Below are 17,803 nucleotides of genomic sequence, written 5' to 3' on the forward strand. Positions count from 1 at the left end.
GGGGTCTTTTTAGGTTATATATTATTATATGTTATTTTAGATTTTATATTATAATTTGCGTTTGGATGTAATTCACGGCTTTGGCTTTACTAAGCAGGGGTCAAACTGTGGGTTCCTGTAGCTGCCAGAGCATCTCTTGATGTTGAGCATCTTCTCTTCGACTCCACCTGCGCCTCATGTGTGACGTTTGGTCCTCGGTGCCCATCAATCTCCACTCTCTGCACCCGATTCGAGCCGAATTACGGGCAGTAAATAAAAATAGGTGCTCGTCAGGGTTTTAAATGAGATTTTTCCTCTTCACTGGCGTTTTTCGGAGCGTTTCCCTCGAGATAAGTGAAAAGCGGCGGTGGTTTATTCTGCACGCAGGTTTTATGGGGATGCTGCTGGGGTTTCCCTGCGGAGTTTGCTCCGTCTTTGTGCCCCCAAACCCCTCGATTTCCGCAAGAAGCTCCTCCAAGGGGCGGCTGCGCTAAATTTACCTCGAGATCTGTGTGCGGCAGAGTTACCGAGATAATTCTCGGGTTTAAAGCGTCAGGTCTGGCTCTTGTTATTCTTTCTTACCGCTTAATATAAACCAGAATCTTTTCTCTGCCTTGCTGGCCTTACTGGCCACGCAGATCGGAAGGAGCTCGGGGTGTGCAAAGGATCTTTAAACACATTTAAATGCAGCAAATGAGCCTGTTTCAAATCCATCCCTCGCATTCGGTTACTACAGCAGCTAAAAGATGAATATTTGAGGTTCAATATAAACCACACTGCTCATTTTTTTTAAATGCAATGTTCTCTTATTTTTTTTCTAGCTGTGGGGAGCTCAGAAAATAAAGCAGGTAATCCTCTTTTCTTTTATATTTCATTATTGTTTTCAACTATTGCTGCTTTTTTCTCCCTTTTTGCTAAGCGATGCTGTCCTCTCCATTATTGCCTTTGCCTGTCGCTGTTCTGTCTTGCCACAGAAATGTAAATGCAGGGAACGCCGTTGCCACCAAAAACTCTGATTTCTTTCTTTCTTTGTTTTTTATATTTATATATTTTGATGGCTTCGTGTTCTCCTCCCTGTCGACTCCAGAGATTTCTTGTCTCCGCTCTTTTGAAAACACTTTGACAGTTCTTCTGGAAGGCTCGTGACTTGGGGTTGGATCTTTCAGCCCCAGCCAGTTAATACCCCATCAACCTCCATTGTAAAAAATGGGTAAAAATGGGCCAAGTGAGCTTTGTTGGTGGTTTATTCGTAAAACAAATGTAGGATTTTGATGGAGGTTGGGCTGTCCGCAACCACCGGTGTTGGCCGAGAAGCCGCGGATACACATATATGTTGAATTCCCCAGCAAATCCCGTGGCACGTGAGGGGGTTTTATTCAGGTGACGTTTTATCCCTGCACCTTTTTTATCCCAATTCAGCCAGATCTTGAAGCATCATTTCAAGCCTGAGGTGCCCTATGACTTGGTTCATAGGGCAGGGTGTCGGCTGGGACATTAATCTGCACCTCGATGGAGATGCTGAAAAGAGGCAGGGATGGAAAACAAGTCTTCCTTTTCCCCCTTAAATCTACATTTCCCCCCAGGGTTGAGGTGCAGCAGCGGGCGGCCTTTGGGGACGTTGTTGTACCAAAGAAATGCCGCTGTCTATATTTCAGGTGAAATTATTTACTTGGAAATTATTAACTTACGCTATATTATTTAAGGAGAGGCGTAAGCGGCGGTAGGAGGAGGTTTTGGGGAGCAAACAGTTGTCTTTGGTCAAGCTGCAAAATCAAAGCGGGTGCCGAGACAACTGAATTCCCCCATGTTCTCTGCTATAAAATGTGTTTTTAGAGCTTTTGCTGCATTTTGCCCATGGTTGTTGTGCCATCACGGTGTCTCTTTGACTGTTTTTCAGGCCATCATCCACCCCGACACAAACGAGACCATCTTCATGCCTTTCCGAATGTCAGGTACAGTTTGTCCCCATCGGACAAGCATTAATTTTACTGTGGATTTGTACAATTTCTGTGTGTGTCATGTGTTTCAACTGTATCTTGTAAACGTTTAGACCAAGATCACAAAGTCATTCAAATGCCAAAATCCCTTTGCAAATGAGGAGAATTAGGATCCTAAATGCCTATGATCTAGTGCTTAATATTTCTCGTTCCTTCAGATATTTTAATGTGAACTCAAGCAAACGTCTTTTCGGGCATTTTTGAGGTATATTTGTCATTATAATGGGCACAACTCTGCTGGGGGTTGACCAGCAGCTCTCTTGAGGAGGCAAATGCAGCCTTAGGCCTTTCCCAAAAGACCTATTTAAATAAATAAGACCTTTCCCCTATTTTTGGAGGGGAATATCTTCACCTGAATACTAAGCACAGTGGAAAAATGACAGGGTTGGGTCCCCAGTTCTTTGAAGAAGGATGATGTTGAGGGTAAAAACCCAGGACCCATTCCTTCGCTCCCTTCTTACATGTATATATGTATTTAATTTTCTTTTTCTCGGGTCTTTTCCCCTTTCCGACTGTAAATTGGATGCACGATGCTTAATTCAGTAATATTGGTAAAATGCTCTAAGACCTTCTAGTGGAAACCACAGAGATGAATTATAATTAGCACAAAAATTGGCAGACTTAGCAGGGCGAAAATGTGAAGCATTTGATTTCTGTGGCTCTCAGCAAGATTTGGGGTAAAGGCTTATCTCTAATATAGAGACCTTTAACTTACATCTGTGATTCAAATAGTCCCTTTCTCCTCCAAAATGCAAATATACTTTCTTTGGCTTATACCTTATTCTTTTTTCTAATGACCTAGAAATAAATGAGCTCTTCTGGTGTAAAATCACTAGAGGAGAGGTTGATAAAGCAGATGGTGAAAGAGGGAGGTCCCAGTGCTGGTGGCATCGTCCTGTTCCTAAACTGGCCTGGGCTCTGCAGCTTCAGGTGGCTTGATGAGCATCTTCACCGTGTCATCCTGGTGGGACCAGGCCCAACAAAGGGCATGAAGAGCTGGAGAGTTTTCTCCAGGGAGGTTGTGGAAGGGTCTGATGAGCAACAGAACTGGCAGGAGGGAGGGAACAGATTGTGTGACTGAGCTGGGGAAGGGGGGACAAGAGCTCCCCCTGTTCCATGGCAGCGAGACACTGGGTCAGCTCAGTCACCACCACCGGATCCAGCTCCTCCTGGACGGACCGAGCGGCTCCTGCTCTGAGCTGGCATCCAAGAAGTATTCATAGAATCATAGAATCGTTTTGGTTAGGAGAGACACTCAAGGTCATAAAATCCAACCGTTCCCCACCCCTGGCACTGCCCCATGTCCCTGAGAACCTCATGTCCGTCTGTCCAGCCCTCCAGGGATGGTGACTCCAGCACTGCCCTGGGCAGCCTGTTCCAATGCCCCACAGCCCTTTGGGGAAGAAATTGGTCCCAGATCCAACCTCAACCTCCCCTGGCGCAACTTGAGGCCGTTTCCTCTGCTCCTGGCGCTTGTTCCTGGGGAGCAGAGCCCGACCCCTCTGGCTCCAAGCTCCTTTCAGGCAGTTCAGAGATCAGAAGGTCTCCCCTCAGCTCCTGTTCTCCAGCTGAACCCCCCAGGTCCCTCAGCCGCTCCATCACACTTGTGCTCCAGCCCCTCACCAGCTCCATTCCCTTCTCTCAACTCCCTTCTCTTTAAGCTCATCAAGTCCAACCATTACCCCACCCCTGGCACTACCTCATGTCCCTTAGAACCTCATGTGCACATCTGTTCAACCCTCCAGGGACGGTGACTCCACCACTTTAGAGTCTCGATGTTAAAAGTTTTAGGGAAAATCTTAGCCCACAACCCAAGAAAAGCAAATAGAGGATGGGAAGGAGATACTGAGCAAAATTCAGAAGGTTGCTCTGATTGACATTTGGTGCATCAGGTGTAGGTTCACAGATGTCCACGTGGTGGTCCAAAGCTGCTGGAAGTGAATGCAACCCCTCACACCAGCTGTGGCTTCTGCCCTAAACATGTACATGTCTTAGATGGGATTTTTTTCCATCCCAAAACTGTGTATTAAAATGCCTGCATCTCTTTTATTTTTTTAATAGGTTACATTCCGTTTGGAACACCCATCGTAAGTATTTATGTCCCTTCCCTGCTTTGTTTGCAAGTGCCAAGAAATCAAATTCCCCCTTATCTCCTCATGACACGTTCACAGGGGGGTCCCACCTTTCCCATCGCGCCTTAGCAAGGGCTTCATCATGTCAAACCTGCGCCGTGGGTGTTGTGCTTAAGGTTATTTATCTTTTCAGCATCTATTTAACATCTATTTAACATTGTTCACCCAGCCCCCTGCAACATCTTCAGCTTTATCTTTCCCTTCTGGAAAGGGAAGACTGAGATGAGCTCATTGCCTGCAAAATGCAACTTCTGCAACTCTCCAGAATTCATCCTTGGACACTTTTTCCTTTGCATTTGCATGTTTTCTAAGTTATTTCCTGAATGTGACAAGCTGGTGTCATGCGCTCCCGTCTCGATTAATTAAAGCAATGAGTGCTTTCCGTGGGGTTATTGCTAAGGGTGGTTTTAGTTTGTACTTGTTATTGCGAAATTTATAAGTGTTTGTGTGCTCTCGATAGCGAAAACCAGGAGGGAGATAATTCTGCTTCACTGGAACCTCAGCTCGTCTTCGTCAACAATTAATTAACCTCGTTTTGTGAATGGGGAAACTGAGGCACAGAATGTTCCCCAAGATGGCCCAAAGTTGGTGCTAGAAGGTAGATGGTCCCCCGAGCCACTAGTCCTTGGCTCAACCTGTTAAATCACTTGTATTAAAATGGTTGAAGGAGCAAAATCTGCTAAATTTAGTTTTCCTAAACCCAGTGGACTGTGGCACAAGGTCTTGCTCAAAAGCGACGATTTTTCCCCAAAGGGAGCAAGAGTGGGGTTGCTAACACCTAAAAACAGGAGTTATTGTGGCTCTTACTATTTGTTGTCACGCGTAAAGGTTTGGTGGTGACTTTCTGTGGGGCATTTTAAAAGAAAAGGTTAAACAAAAACGAGTTAACGATCAAGTTGACAATGAAATCGGCCCAAATCCAGAGCTGTCAGAGGAGCCGAGAGCTGTCAGATGAGCCCCATTTCACTAGCTGCAAAGGATAAACTGGAACCTCTTGTCATTTAAAAGAAAAAAAAAAAAAACCCAAACGTTTCAAATGTTAAAATTAAAATGTAACATTTATGCCAATCGATCTGTGAAATTTAGTGACAAAATTGGCAGGCTGCTCCAGCATAAAAACAGTTTTGAGGCTTGCGTTTCGCAGAGGGGGATGGGGTTTCCTCAAGAGAGACGCGATGGGCCCGGGTGGGCCTGGGCCTGGCTCAACATAGCAGGCCGGCCCTCAAACCCACGCTAATTGTCCCGCTTAATTAAACACCTTCCGTAGATTCTGTCAGAAACATGGCCGTATTATGTGTTAACGGGTTTAATGTCTATCAGTCAATACATGATGTTCCCTATATATATATATATATATATATAGGGGGTTTTTTATTCCCCTGTAGCTAATGCAAAGTAATTCAGCACGGTTTAGCTCCTTGTGAAAAAGATGAAGGTCTTGCTGAAAACTGTAGTTCCTTTTCTGGCCGGACACAACCAAATCTGGTTACTTTTACTCAGGGTTAGCCTCTGTTTATGGTTCGACCCCAGAATTGGTTGAGGTGGTGGAACAAGGGAATGGACGGACGATATTTAATTGTGGGGTTTGTGTTTGCACAGCCATATTTAGGCAACTCCCGCCGCTGGCGTTCTCTCTTTGCTGTAGGGGTGAGATGTGCAGGGCGGCTGCTGGGCTGGAACCTTTTACCATGGATTTATGTTTTATCCCAAGGATTAAAAGCTCCAAGGAGTAAGATTTACCTACATTTAGGAAATTCAGCCCAAACCCTGGGCAGAGAGAAGGGAGCAGAAGCCGTGCTGCCATTCCCAGCTGCCACCCACAGCTTAAACACCTTATTTTTCCCAACCGTTTAAAAATGAGGGTTCTTGTTGAGGTTTCTAAGTGCATGGAGAAGATCCAGGTATTAATATGGGGTTGGAGATGACACAAGGCAGAATTTGGGGCTTGCAAGAGGAGAACTTGTCACGCAAAGACACCCCGAGGCTGCTCAGAGCCCACACGTGTCCCAACTTTAGTCCTGGTTTTGCAGCCACAAAGGGCCATTCGTACCCCATCAGCAATTAAATTTTGTAGCTGGTACTTTTCTAGTCTTTAAAAGCTTCTTCTTTTTTTTTTTTTTTTTGTTTTCCTTCTTAGTTATTTTTTCCCCTGACAGTAATTAAAAGTGAAACTGTACATTTCTTGACAGACTCTTGCACATATGGAGAGTTTGCATTTAAACGTGCCTCTTTCAGTCATACAGATTTTGGGTGCTCTTTTTTATTTATTTATTTTCCCTCTTTAACTTTTTATGTGTGTTGTTTTTTATTGGGCGCTCAGCTTCAGCTGACAATGTAAAGTGGCTGCCCGGAGTGGCTGCCTCTCCTCCGGAGCCTCATTAGCCCCATGGTTTAAGGGTTTAAGTCGGGCCTGGGGTGAGGAGGTTCATCGCCTGTTGGAATTCGTTTGGCTAAGACTGGCGACGGATTAATTAATGACAAGCTCCGCGTGTTGAATGGAAGCGGTAAATTAGTGGGACTTGCACAGATTGGCGCTCGGCCAGCGCACAAAGTCGCTGGAGAACTTCGCGAAAGGCTGTGGGAGGAAAAGCTGGAGGAGGAGGAGGAGAAAGGGAAGAAGACGTAAATGAAATCAGGCCTCCCAACCCTATTACCCTTTTGTTTGTTGTGATTTCTCTCTTGTGTCCTTAAGCGTGGAAGTTGCCTCCTCCTCAACTGATGCTGCTGCAGATGTGAAATTGTTTGGTCTTTATGCTCTTAACAAAGATGCGAGTGTGATTTAGCAACAACAGGACCATCTTCTTCAGAAACTATCAGATATTGAAGGCACAGGAGGGGAGAAAATGTCAATGATGTTAGGAAGTATCTCATCTTGCCGGTTTCTTACCCAAGAACTCATCTCCCTGTCCTTGTTTGTTGGGTTTGTTGTTGGGAGTCCCATTGCATCCCTTTCCTTTTCTTCAACTTCTTATGCTTTAAGAGGAAAGACTGATAGAAAAACAAAGTGGGGAGGAGTCTGGTGGTGCTGGATCTGTGTAAGGGATGGGTTCTTAAAAAAATTACAGAGCCTGTGCCTATGTGGTATATTAAGACATCATAGAATCATTGAATCAGAGAATAGGTTGGGTTGAAGGGACCTTAAAGCTCATCCAGTGCCCCCCTGCCATGAGCAGGGACATCTTCACCAGCTCATGTTGCTCAGAGCCCCGTCCAGCCTGGCCTGGGATGTCTCCAGGGATGGTTCATCCACCACCTCTCTGGCCAACCTGGGCCACCCTGAGCTGTTCCAAGGATCCCAAGTAGGCAACATACCCGTGTGTGGCCTCGAGTGCTGTGATGGGTGACCTTGCAAAGCCTGTGACATCTCACATTCACGCAGCATCTGGCCAAATGTGCTGGGACAAGCACCCGTCAGCCTCTGGGAGACAACGATCGTCAGCCTGAGCTCGTAACCCAAGCAGGAGTTTTCGCAGCTCGGAGGATGACACATCAACAATTCTCTTAAAACAAAATTCCAGCTCCCAAACAGGAGCACATGTGCTTCCAGGTGGCACTCCTGTCTTCAGATGTTCCAATACGGAGCTCTTTCTTGTGCTTGAAACAGTGAATGTGCCAAAGGAAAATAAGAAAAACCCCCTTCCTTGCCAATTGTGACAACTTTAAACTCTTGCGGTTGTGCAATGTTTGTGTTATCCTCCAGAAATACCTGGAGTAAATAATAGGTTGTATTTTAATGAAGTATTCCCTGGGCAGTATCTGCTGCCAGACTCTTTTCTAGGTGGGCTACAAGCAATAATTAAATATGCAAAGCTTTCATGGGAAGCTATGTTACCCATTTCACCACTGGAAAACTGGGAGACAATAGGCCAAAGGGAAATTCAATAACTACAATGAAATAAAGCCACAAGTGAAGACCATTTATTCAAGTCATTAGAAAGAAGCTTGCTGTTTGCATGCCTAGAAGAGCACCGAGAGCAAACCAACCATGCGTTTACTAACAAGAGAAATCTCTTCTGTTGCAGGTTGTTGGTCTTCTCCTGCCCAACCAGACGCTGGCGTCCACTGTGTTTTGGCAGGTAACCCTCATCTGAACGGGTGGAGAATGGGATGGGAAGGAAAGCAGCAGTTGACTTGTGTCCAGAGGACAAACGGACGCACATGGCGTTTCTGCGCTGGCGATGCTTCAGTTAATGGGGAGATGATGTGGCTGGATATAATTAGGGAAAGGTTTGGTAGGTCTGAAAGAGGCTATAAGCAAATTATTGGGTCTGCTTTCCAGTGCCTGGCTATGCCATTGCAAGGGAGATGCAAAATAGCCTGAGATCTCTAAATCAGCTTTTTGAACCCATTTGGTACAGGTGTAAAACATAGGATCATTTTGGTTGGAAAAGACCCTCATGATGATTGAGTCCAACCATAACCCACCCCTGGCACTGCCCCATGTCCTGAGAACCTCATCTCTGTCTGTCCAACCCTCCAGGGATGGTGACTCCACCTGGGCAGCCTGTTCCAATGTTATCCCATTTTCCATATTCATTGATAAAGCCAGACATCAGATTAAATATATATTAGCAGGTGAGGTTATGCACACCAGCCAGGTTTACAGACTTTGAGGTGATGTGAGATGTGGGACCAAAGGCCCCATGCCCATGGATTTTTGGAATAGCTGTGCAAGGAGCTCTGCATTCAATGCATTATAGGGGTTTGGGGTAAAAAAAAAGTGTGTGTAGAGAGGTGTTGGTGTTATTTCCCATTAAATTTTGAGAATTTAGAGCAAGGGGAGGAAGCGTGCACGTGAATGAGTTTGATGCATAGTAAACACCCTGCTTCAGTATAATTTCAGCACTAACTGAAATGCAAAACCAAGTTACTTTCAGACTTATTTTTAGTTGTGAATGTCTTTTTATTGTCTACAGTGTAAGTGATGATAGAGAATTATGCTGTTAAGAAATATCGAAGCAGAATGGATCTGCCTGGTATGTTGGAAAGACTGCAGAACTGAGATTATATCAGTATGTGCCAGTAACTTGTGGTCTGGTGGATTTAGCTGTGAGTTGTGGCTGTGTTTACCAGCTGGGAGTGGGATAATGGCTGGAGACACCTGTGATATTGTATTATTTACTAGGTACCAAGTTATCCTTTTTACATTTGTTATATTTCCAAGTATTTTCTCCTGACTGCTGCGCTTTGAAGAATACGGTCTTCAAACCTGGGATGAACAGATGAAATGTTCCATGTAGATGAGGTTCTTAGGGACATGGCTTAGAGGTGGACTTGGCAGTGTTGGGTTAACAGTTTGATTCGATCATCTTGAAGGTCTTTTCCAACCAAAATGATTCTATGATTCTATATTTTCGAAGGCAACTTGCCTCACCTGCCTCATCTGTGATGGGAAGAGTTGGCTTTTGAAGAAGTGATTCTTGCACAAGTGAGGAATAAGCCGGCCTGGATGATGAGCTTGTGTTGGGTTCCTTGTTGGTGGCTTCCACGAGGGGCTCCTGTTCCCACCATCATGGGGTAGCTGGGAGAACCTTTCAGCTTTAAAAGGGTGGAATAATCCTCTTAAACCTAGAAAGGATGCTTCAAATGCAGAACCCAAATGAGCCCACTCAAGAGGGATGTTGTAGCAGGCAAGTCCAGCAATTGAAGCCCACCTGAGCCACCGCCGCTTGACGAGCGGTGCTCAAACTCTTCACCGTGATGGGCACATGGGTCACCTCTCTGAAAAATGCAAGTAGGAGGAGTAACAACCTAGAGAGGTGTCGCCCAAAAAACCTAAGAGGGTGTCAAGCAGCCACCTGAGAAGATGACGGAGTCAAGAAATGCGTAGTGGGGGTGCCTTCAACCTAGAGATGGCTTAAACTCTAGATTAAGGACAAAATCTGAGCGGTATGTCTACACCGCTCTGAAAATGAGATTTGTGCAGGTAAACAGTGCAGGATTTAGGGACGATACATCTTACTGCAGTAACAGACACTGGATGCTATAGGAACAGGACTGTGCGGTGAAGCAGTTGTTGCTGATGCCCAAAGTGTACGTGTCTCAGGTTGGGTCTAACCTGGGCCTGTGGAGCTGCTGATGTAGAGATGAGCCGTGGGGTTAACAAAAACCAAACCAAACCAAAAATGAAAGACCAAAAAAACTCCCCACATTCGGAAAACTGCGGCAGATTTGCAGCACATATTGGCAAACTGACTTTGTAATTTTTTTGGTAAATTTTTATTTAAAGAAAACAAACAAGGTTTCCTAGGTCCAAAGTTCCAGGCTAGAGAGCTGGTCAGCAGGAAGAAGCTGCTCTTGGGCTGTGAACTTGGCTATGACTGGGCTAATCCCCATGTTTTAGTGCCTTGTTTTCCTCAGCCTCATTTCTTTCCTCCTCCATCTTAGTCCTGTCCACAGCTGGAGAGGATTCCACTTCTGACACACTCTGAACTGGGAACATGGCGTTTTGGGGATGAAAACGATCATTTTTCTTCACATTGCCAGCACTTGCTGTGGGGAAAACCCTTCAGGAGTTCAGTGCTACCCATCCCCAGCTGCCACTTTGGTGGCAAATCCTGCTCCAAAAGAGATACCAGTTTAGTGGTGTCTGTATCCATAAGATGGTCCAGCTATGCATCTCTTGTTCCTCAGCTGAAGCCTCCTGTGATCTCCTATTTAAGAGCCATGTAGCTTAATTAATGACTGACGAGGTGACTGCTGGACTTACTGCTACATCTTAACAGCTGTATGGGTTTGGTGCTGATGAAAATAAAAACCAATAGCACCGAGGTGTTGTGTGGAGGTGGGTTTGGCCAGGAGAAGAGTTGGATGTCAAGTGTACGGGGAAGTAGAGTTGTCCTCCAAGTGCCTTGGGATCTCTGTCCATCACTTTGAGGGACATTAAATCACAGAATCACAGAATGTTAGGGATTGGAAGGGACCTCAGAAGATCATCTAGATCAGGGACATCTTCACCCAGCTCAGGTTGCTCAGAGCCCTGTCCAGCTTGATGCAGGACATGCAGGAACCTTTGGAAAGAGGTGACAAGTTGCAAGCCCATCCAAAAGGGGATGAATTTTCTTGTGGGGTTCTCATGTTTATAGATATTTTTTTTAAATGTTATTTTTGTGAAGTTATGTTTAAGCCTGTCTCTTCTTGTTTCCTCCTCAGTGGTTGAATCAGAGCCACAATGCCTGCGTCAACTATGCAAACCGCAACGCGACAAAGGTGAGGAGACCCAACATATGCGGTGCTTGCAGCGCGTTAGGTCTGTTTTGACACGAAAACATAAGTCTGGTCTCTTTGCTGTTAATAGAAATTCCGGAGTCGGCACTGTGATGGATTTACACATTGGCCATTCTCCTGCATGCACTTCCATTTTAAACCTCGGCCATGAATGGCAGGAGGATCTCAAAATGACTTGAGGGACATGGGTAATTCTCAATGCCTTTGAGCCGAGCCAGTGTGTAGTTCTAACTGGTCTGAAATGGTTTGATAACGAGCACCAAGCAAAGTGGTATCTGGGGTTTTGGACAGCAGAAGGCAGCTCCATGGTCACGTTGCTGTCTCCTGAGGACTTCAGATGTGCCACCAGCAGTGGTGGTGGGGGTGCTGGGGCTGTTCCTGCTCCCCCATCGCCTCAGCCTCCAGTCATCCCATGTCGGGATGTGAGAAGCTCAAGATGGGGAGTTGGAAACCATCCAGCTCATCAAAATAACATTTCAAAGACAAATATTTAATGTGGAGAGTATGGGGTCCATCACTAGTGTATAAAACCACCAGTGTTGTACCATTGGCTCGATTTCATTCACATACTACTTCCTTTGAGCTGCTATTATTATAATTTTCTGATGCCAATTAATCTTCCATTCCCTTTAACCTTGCTCATGAGGCTACAGTTTTTCTTGCTTTTGCCGCTGCTAGATGACAGACCATGTGTCACAGAACAATATGACAAAATTAAACCTGTCTCTGGTTTAAAACAAATAAAACGAAAACAAAACAAACAAACAAAAAAACCCCCTTGTTTGCATTTTAATAACCAGAAGTTTGTTTATTAAAAATATGTTTTGTTTCTCTTTCCAAAGCCTTCTCCGACGTCCAAGTTCATCCAGGGCTACTTGGGAGCTGTCATAAGTGCTGTCTCAATAGCAGTGGGTAACGCTTTATATCTCTCTATTTCCCTGCTAAGTAACTGCTCCCTTGCAGTAGTACTGCAGAGCTTTTGAGATGTTTGTTTGAATTGCCAAGCGTGTTTCTCTTTTAATTGACAGAATTCAGTCTACAGAACCAGAAAATATTTTAACCATGAGGTGTCTCTGTCCGTGCATGCCCAAAATTTCCAGCAGATTGCTCCTGCTGATCTGCATCAGCACTAGTTCTTAGATATATTGAATTATATTGTATCAGCAGTAGTGTGGCCAGCAGGACTAGGGCGGTGACCTTGCCTCAATGTGCCAGCATTTAAAATACAGCCAGGCAAGCGGCATTTGGGGAGGGTTCCAGGAACCACCTTCCTGTGCCTCTGTCAAGAGAAAAAACCCTTCAGGCCGTCAACCAGGCAGGTGTCCCGTCCTCTGCTTTTTATGTCTTGTGGATAACCTGTTTTCTGCACCTCTGTCACCAGCTGTAGATCTGGGGTCACAACAACCGCGTGAAATGCTCCAGGTTTGGGGAAGAGCGTCTGGAAAGCTGCCTGGAGGAAAAGGACCTGGGGGTGTTGGTTGACAGTGGCTGAACATGAGCCAGCGTGTGCCCAGGTGGCTAAAATGCCAAAAGCATCCTGGCTGGTACCAGCACTGGAGAGGCCAAACTCTAATCCTGTGTTCGGTTTTGGGCCCCTCAAGCCAAGAAAGGCTTTGAGGTGCTGGAGGGACTTGAGAGAAGGGAACGGAGCTGGTGAGGGGCTGGAGCACAAGTGTGATGGGAGCGGCTGAGGGACCTGGGGGTTCAGCTGGAGAACAGGAGCTGAGGGGAGACCTTCTGATCTCTGAACTGCCTGAAAGGAGCTTGGAGCCAGGGGGGTCGGGCTCTGCTCCCCAGGAACAAGCGCCAGGAGCAGAGGAAACAGCCTCAAGTTGCACCAGGGGTGTTTGAGGTTGGATGTGGGAACAATTTCTTCCCCAAAGGGCTGTGGGGCATTGGAACAGGCTGCCCAGGGCAGTGCTGGAGTCACCATCCCTGGAGGGCTGGACAGACAGACATGAGGTTCTCAGGACATGGGGCAGTGGTGACCTTGGCAGTGTTAAGTTAATGGTTGGACTTCATGATCTTGAGGGTCTTTTCTAACCAAAACGATTCTGTGGACACTTTCTCCTTCCTGATGTTGGGGATCCGCTTCTGAAGCAGAACATGCTGTGGTGCTTGTGGTGTGTGAAAAGGAGACATAATCACTGTACACCGATATCCTCGCGTAGACGAGGCGGTGGGGACGTTACCGATGTGTGTGTCACCGCAGAATCGCTTGTGTGCTGATAATTCCCAGCACTTCTTATTGCAGCTCGATTCCCAATGCAGAGCAGCCTTGAGAAAACCCCGCGGAGCAGGGAGTACTTTTTATATTGTAAATATCTGGTTTAATAACCAGCATGTCTCCAAACGTTTATTATTATTTTTTTAATCATGATGGCAAATAATACAGCGATACCCCTGAGATTCGTTACCTTGGGTTGTAAGGCCTCGGCCCTCGATAACTCATCTCTGCTGTCAGTTAGCAACAAATCACCTCCCAGTGTGAGCCCATTAGGACCAGATGACCTGAAAACAAGTGCCGCTGCCCCCGGTGCTCTGCAGAGACCCCGTATTAATTAAAACGAGCCCCATCCATGTTTGTAGTTGGCAAACGACGCGGGGATAGGGCTCGGGAAGCCACAGGCCAGTTGACTTGTGATTGAGCTTCCCATCAGCTTCACCCTCTGTGTCATTATCTGACGAGAGGGACAAACAAATTGCTTTCCCCTGCGTGCAAGAAGAGCAGATTTTGGCTTTGCGCTTCTTGCAATTAAACGGGAAGCCTTAGCAAATCTTTGCAAACAACCTGATTCTTTTCACATTTAAGAGAGAGAGGAATTGGTGTTGGAGAGAGGCAGCGCTTCTCTCACATCCATCTGCAGCCCGTCAGGATGAGGTTTTTTTGAGAAATCGGTATTTTTTTAAATATATTTTTCATTCTTTCAATATTTTTTCCCCAATTTTCCTTTTTTTCCCTCCACCTACCCCCAGCCCAACCCAATTCACAGCTTAAGGCAAGGGAATCCTTGCCACGTCCCCAATTTTCTCTCATCTCCCATGCAGTGCTCGGGTGAATCCATCGCTTGAAGTAAGGCTGGCAAAGGCATCACAAGGGTTAATTTTTCAGGCTGAGTGTGAGAAAAGAGGTGAAAGGGCCGAGATAAGGGATTTCTTCCATCTCTAACTCCTTACGTGACACTTGTGCACCGGCTTTTCCTCCGCACGAGCGTGCAACGGCTCCGAGCTTCGCTTGCGACGGCCAATATGTTTAGAGGAGCCTGATTACCGCTAAGTAACCTGGATTTCTGCTTCTCCTTCTGTGGTTGTCGTTTATTTTTATCATGTTCTCCACACACCAGCCTCCTTCCTGCCTTTTCTTCTGATCGCTCTCATTTTACTGCTTTTCCCAACGCTGAGCACTGATTTCTTAATATTTTATTCTAAACGATTGAGTGGATTCTTGTGCTTAGACCTTGTTTTCTGCTATCTGGCTGCTGTTCATGATGGTGGTGTGCGAAGTGCAATTAATGCCAGCTGGTTTTCCTAAGCAAGGCAAACAAAGGCAAAGAGTAGTAAAAAGACTTGAGAAAGACCAAGCGTATTTTAATTTTTATCTTCTTTTTCCCTTGAATATTCTAGTGCCAAGAGCTTTACTGATCGGAGGGCTTGTAATCATGGGGAAACCCTTTCCAGCAGATGCACAGACAGACTCTTGCTCTCTGCTAATTCTGTCACGCTTTTAAAAGGTTAAAAAATGTAATCATACCCAATGTGATTGTTAATAACTGTTTTATACATATTTTATAGGTAGGTTTCTTAGTTTCGGGTGCAAACTCGATTTGCTGATCCTTTTTGCGTCTCTTTGGTACTCTGGTCTTTTACTATAGACTACAGTTTGAGGGCAGGAATTGTGGCTGCAATTAAGCACCTACATATTAAATGAGATCAAGACAAGGGCTGTGAGCAGCCGCTCTCTGGTTTGTCCCCATGAGTTGTTGGGTTTGTCCCCACATTCTCCTCGAAGCATCTCAGAGGAATTGTTGCTGTTGGTCCTTTGTATCAGAGCTTTATACAATCAGGATTTTAATTTCCACCGTTGCAGCTTTGCGTTCTGCCAAGACCAGCTCCAAATCTTGCTCCTTGCAACATGGTTGGGCTCGATGGTCTTGAGGTCTCTTCCAACCACCATGTTCTGGTTCGATGATACTGGAGACCGTCTGTAGACTCTCCAACGGGTTTCTCTCTTCTACCACTATCATTTGGCCGAGTTTCTGATGTCTCTCCATAAGCAGCATCTTGTCTCTCGGCTTGGTGCCCAGGTCTTTAGCTCCTCGTCCATCTGTTGTCCACTCCGTGTCCCCTGGAGGTGCCGCGTCCATCGATGCTGTTGGCATCATCCTCTCCTCTTGGCAGGGCAGGCTCTAATTAGCCTGTAGCAAGCCTGGCAGGCGGTCGGAGCGTGTTTTATTAATATATACAATATATAAATGCTATAATACATATAGAGGTGTGTGTAACTTAACCAGGGATGGCGTAGGGATGATGGCACTGAGCTTCCCCTTGCCATGGGGGTTTGATTCTCCCCCCATGAAAGGGGAAGCAAAACCATGTGTGAGATCAAGCGCCTCTGAAGTGGAGGGACAGTGGGGTTCGCCCCAGTTAATGAAGTTTCCTTCCTTCCCTTTTCAAATCTACCGCAGTTTGTAACTTCTAATGAGGTTTTTATTAAGTGCAACTTTGGGATTGATGGTCTTGTCAGTACAGAGGCAAATAAATACGTTGCTCTCACTTAGCAACCTGAGCTAAATTCTGACAAAAGTAGGTGTTTTGTCTTCTTTTGTGTAAAAAGGAGAGAGATGCAATGTCATGTAACCATGGCTGCCAGCCAGGCTGGGTATTTTGGAGTGATTTATACACTTAAAATGTACCTGCCCAGGGTTTGAACCTTTCCTTTTGACTTACCTTACTAGTTAAAAACTGGTAAAAAATCAGGCCATTAATTAATGCCATTAATGACTCACCTGGGAGTCACCGCTGGGATACAAGAGGGTGTTTAAAGTGTCTTTTCACAGGCAGATCCGGGTCTTCTCATTTTAAAAGTGCCTCCTTTCCTCTTGACCCTAAATCCTGACTCGGGATGAGCCAGCGGAGGTTTGGAACCAGTTCCAATGTGGTTTAGTGAGGCTCTGGCTTAGTGTGTGGTGCGCACCTGGTGCTTTCACAAAGTGTGAAAGTACATGGAGTTAAACTTGAATATGTATAAAAACAAACGAGGCTAAAACTGGAGACAAACAAGACAGTTGTTAATGACCTGTTCTTGTTGGATCCTTTTTCATTGCAAAAAAGCAAGGGAAAAAAAAACCCCATTCCTGCTAGTCTGGGGCTTTGTACAGATCAGTTTTAGTGCCCCTGACACTGTTGTTTATGGGTTCAACAGGTTTTTTTGCAGCAAACGGCTGCAGCAGATTTTTGGGGGGAAGATGTTGGGTCCATTTGGCTGCTTCTCACCCCTCTTGTCCTCCCAGCGGCCGTGCAGAAATGGAGCGTGCGGGAACTTCGTGGCTTGGGCTGAAGAGAAAGATGGGTTAGGTGAGTCTGTGGGTGCAACCAGCTGAGCCAAGGTGGAGATTTGGCTCTCCAGCCGCTTCTGCTGACCTGTCCACCGAGGGCTTGTGTCTCCACCAGCGCACAGCAGGAGTTTGAAGGAGAAACCAGCAGCAACCTGAGCACAGGACACTCATGGACCTGCTGGAGAGGGGCCAGAGGAGCCACAGAAATGACCTGAGGCTGGAACAGCTCTGCTGGGGACAGGCTGAGAGAGTTGGGGTGTTCAGCTGGAGAAGAGAAGCTCCAGGGAGACCTTATTGCACCTTTCAGTGCTTAAAAGGGGCCGATAAGCAAGATGGGGACAGACTTTTGACAGGGCCTGTTGTGATAGGACAAGGGGTGATGGTTTTAAACTAAAAGAGGGAGATTCAGGCTGGAGGGTGGTGAGAGCCTGGCCCAGGTTGGCCAGAGAGGTGGTGGATGAACCATCCCTGGAGACATCCCAGGCCAGGCTGGACGGGGCTCTGAGCAACCTGAGCTGGTGAAGATGTCCCTGCTCATGGCAGGGGGGGCACTGGGGGAGCTCTGAAGGTCCCTTCAACATGAACTATTCTCTGATTCTATAACAATCTGCTGAAGTTAAATGCAACTGAATCTCTTGGAGAGGAGCGACAGGCAGAGCTCTCGCTGTGGAGCAGCGCAGGTGCTGCAGGAGCCTCCACCACGCTCTGTGGGATCCCTGCAGATATTTGGGGTGCCCCTGGCAGGTTGGGCTCCGCTCTGGACTCTGTTGCACGGTTGGGAAATCGAAACAGAAGCAACGTGACTTGGTATTGAACCGATGCAGGAAGCTCTTCAGAGCAGAAACTCAAACCTGACGCTCCAGGACTCAAATTGCAGCTCTCACCGTGCGGAATCTCCCCTCTCCAATGCACG

At 46.3% G+C, this 17,803-nt stretch overlaps 1 protein-coding gene across 1 annotated transcript in view; it reads left to right on the plus strand.

Annotated features, from left to right (window-relative positions):
- SFXN5 (sideroflexin 5) overlaps positions 1-17,803 on the plus strand; it is a gene marked incomplete at both ends in the record, with an annotated part of 97,108 nt that overhangs the window by 35,309 nt on the left and 43,996 nt on the right. Inside the window, 6 exons of the mRNA XM_080344419.1 lie at positions 801-827; positions 1,877-1,931; positions 4,038-4,063; positions 8,131-8,184; positions 11,261-11,317; positions 12,178-12,243. Coding sequence (XP_080200545.1) covers positions 801-827; positions 1,877-1,931; positions 4,038-4,063; positions 8,131-8,184; positions 11,261-11,317; positions 12,178-12,243 — 285 coding nt within the window. The remainder of the gene's footprint in view (positions 1-800; positions 828-1,876; positions 1,932-4,037; positions 4,064-8,130; positions 8,185-11,260; positions 11,318-12,177; positions 12,244-17,803) is intronic.

Source organism: Nesoenas mayeri (assembly GCF_963082525.1).
Source record: "Nesoenas mayeri genome assembly, chromosome: 4".
NCBI lineage: Eukaryota > Metazoa > Chordata > Aves > Columbiformes > Columbidae > Nesoenas > Nesoenas mayeri.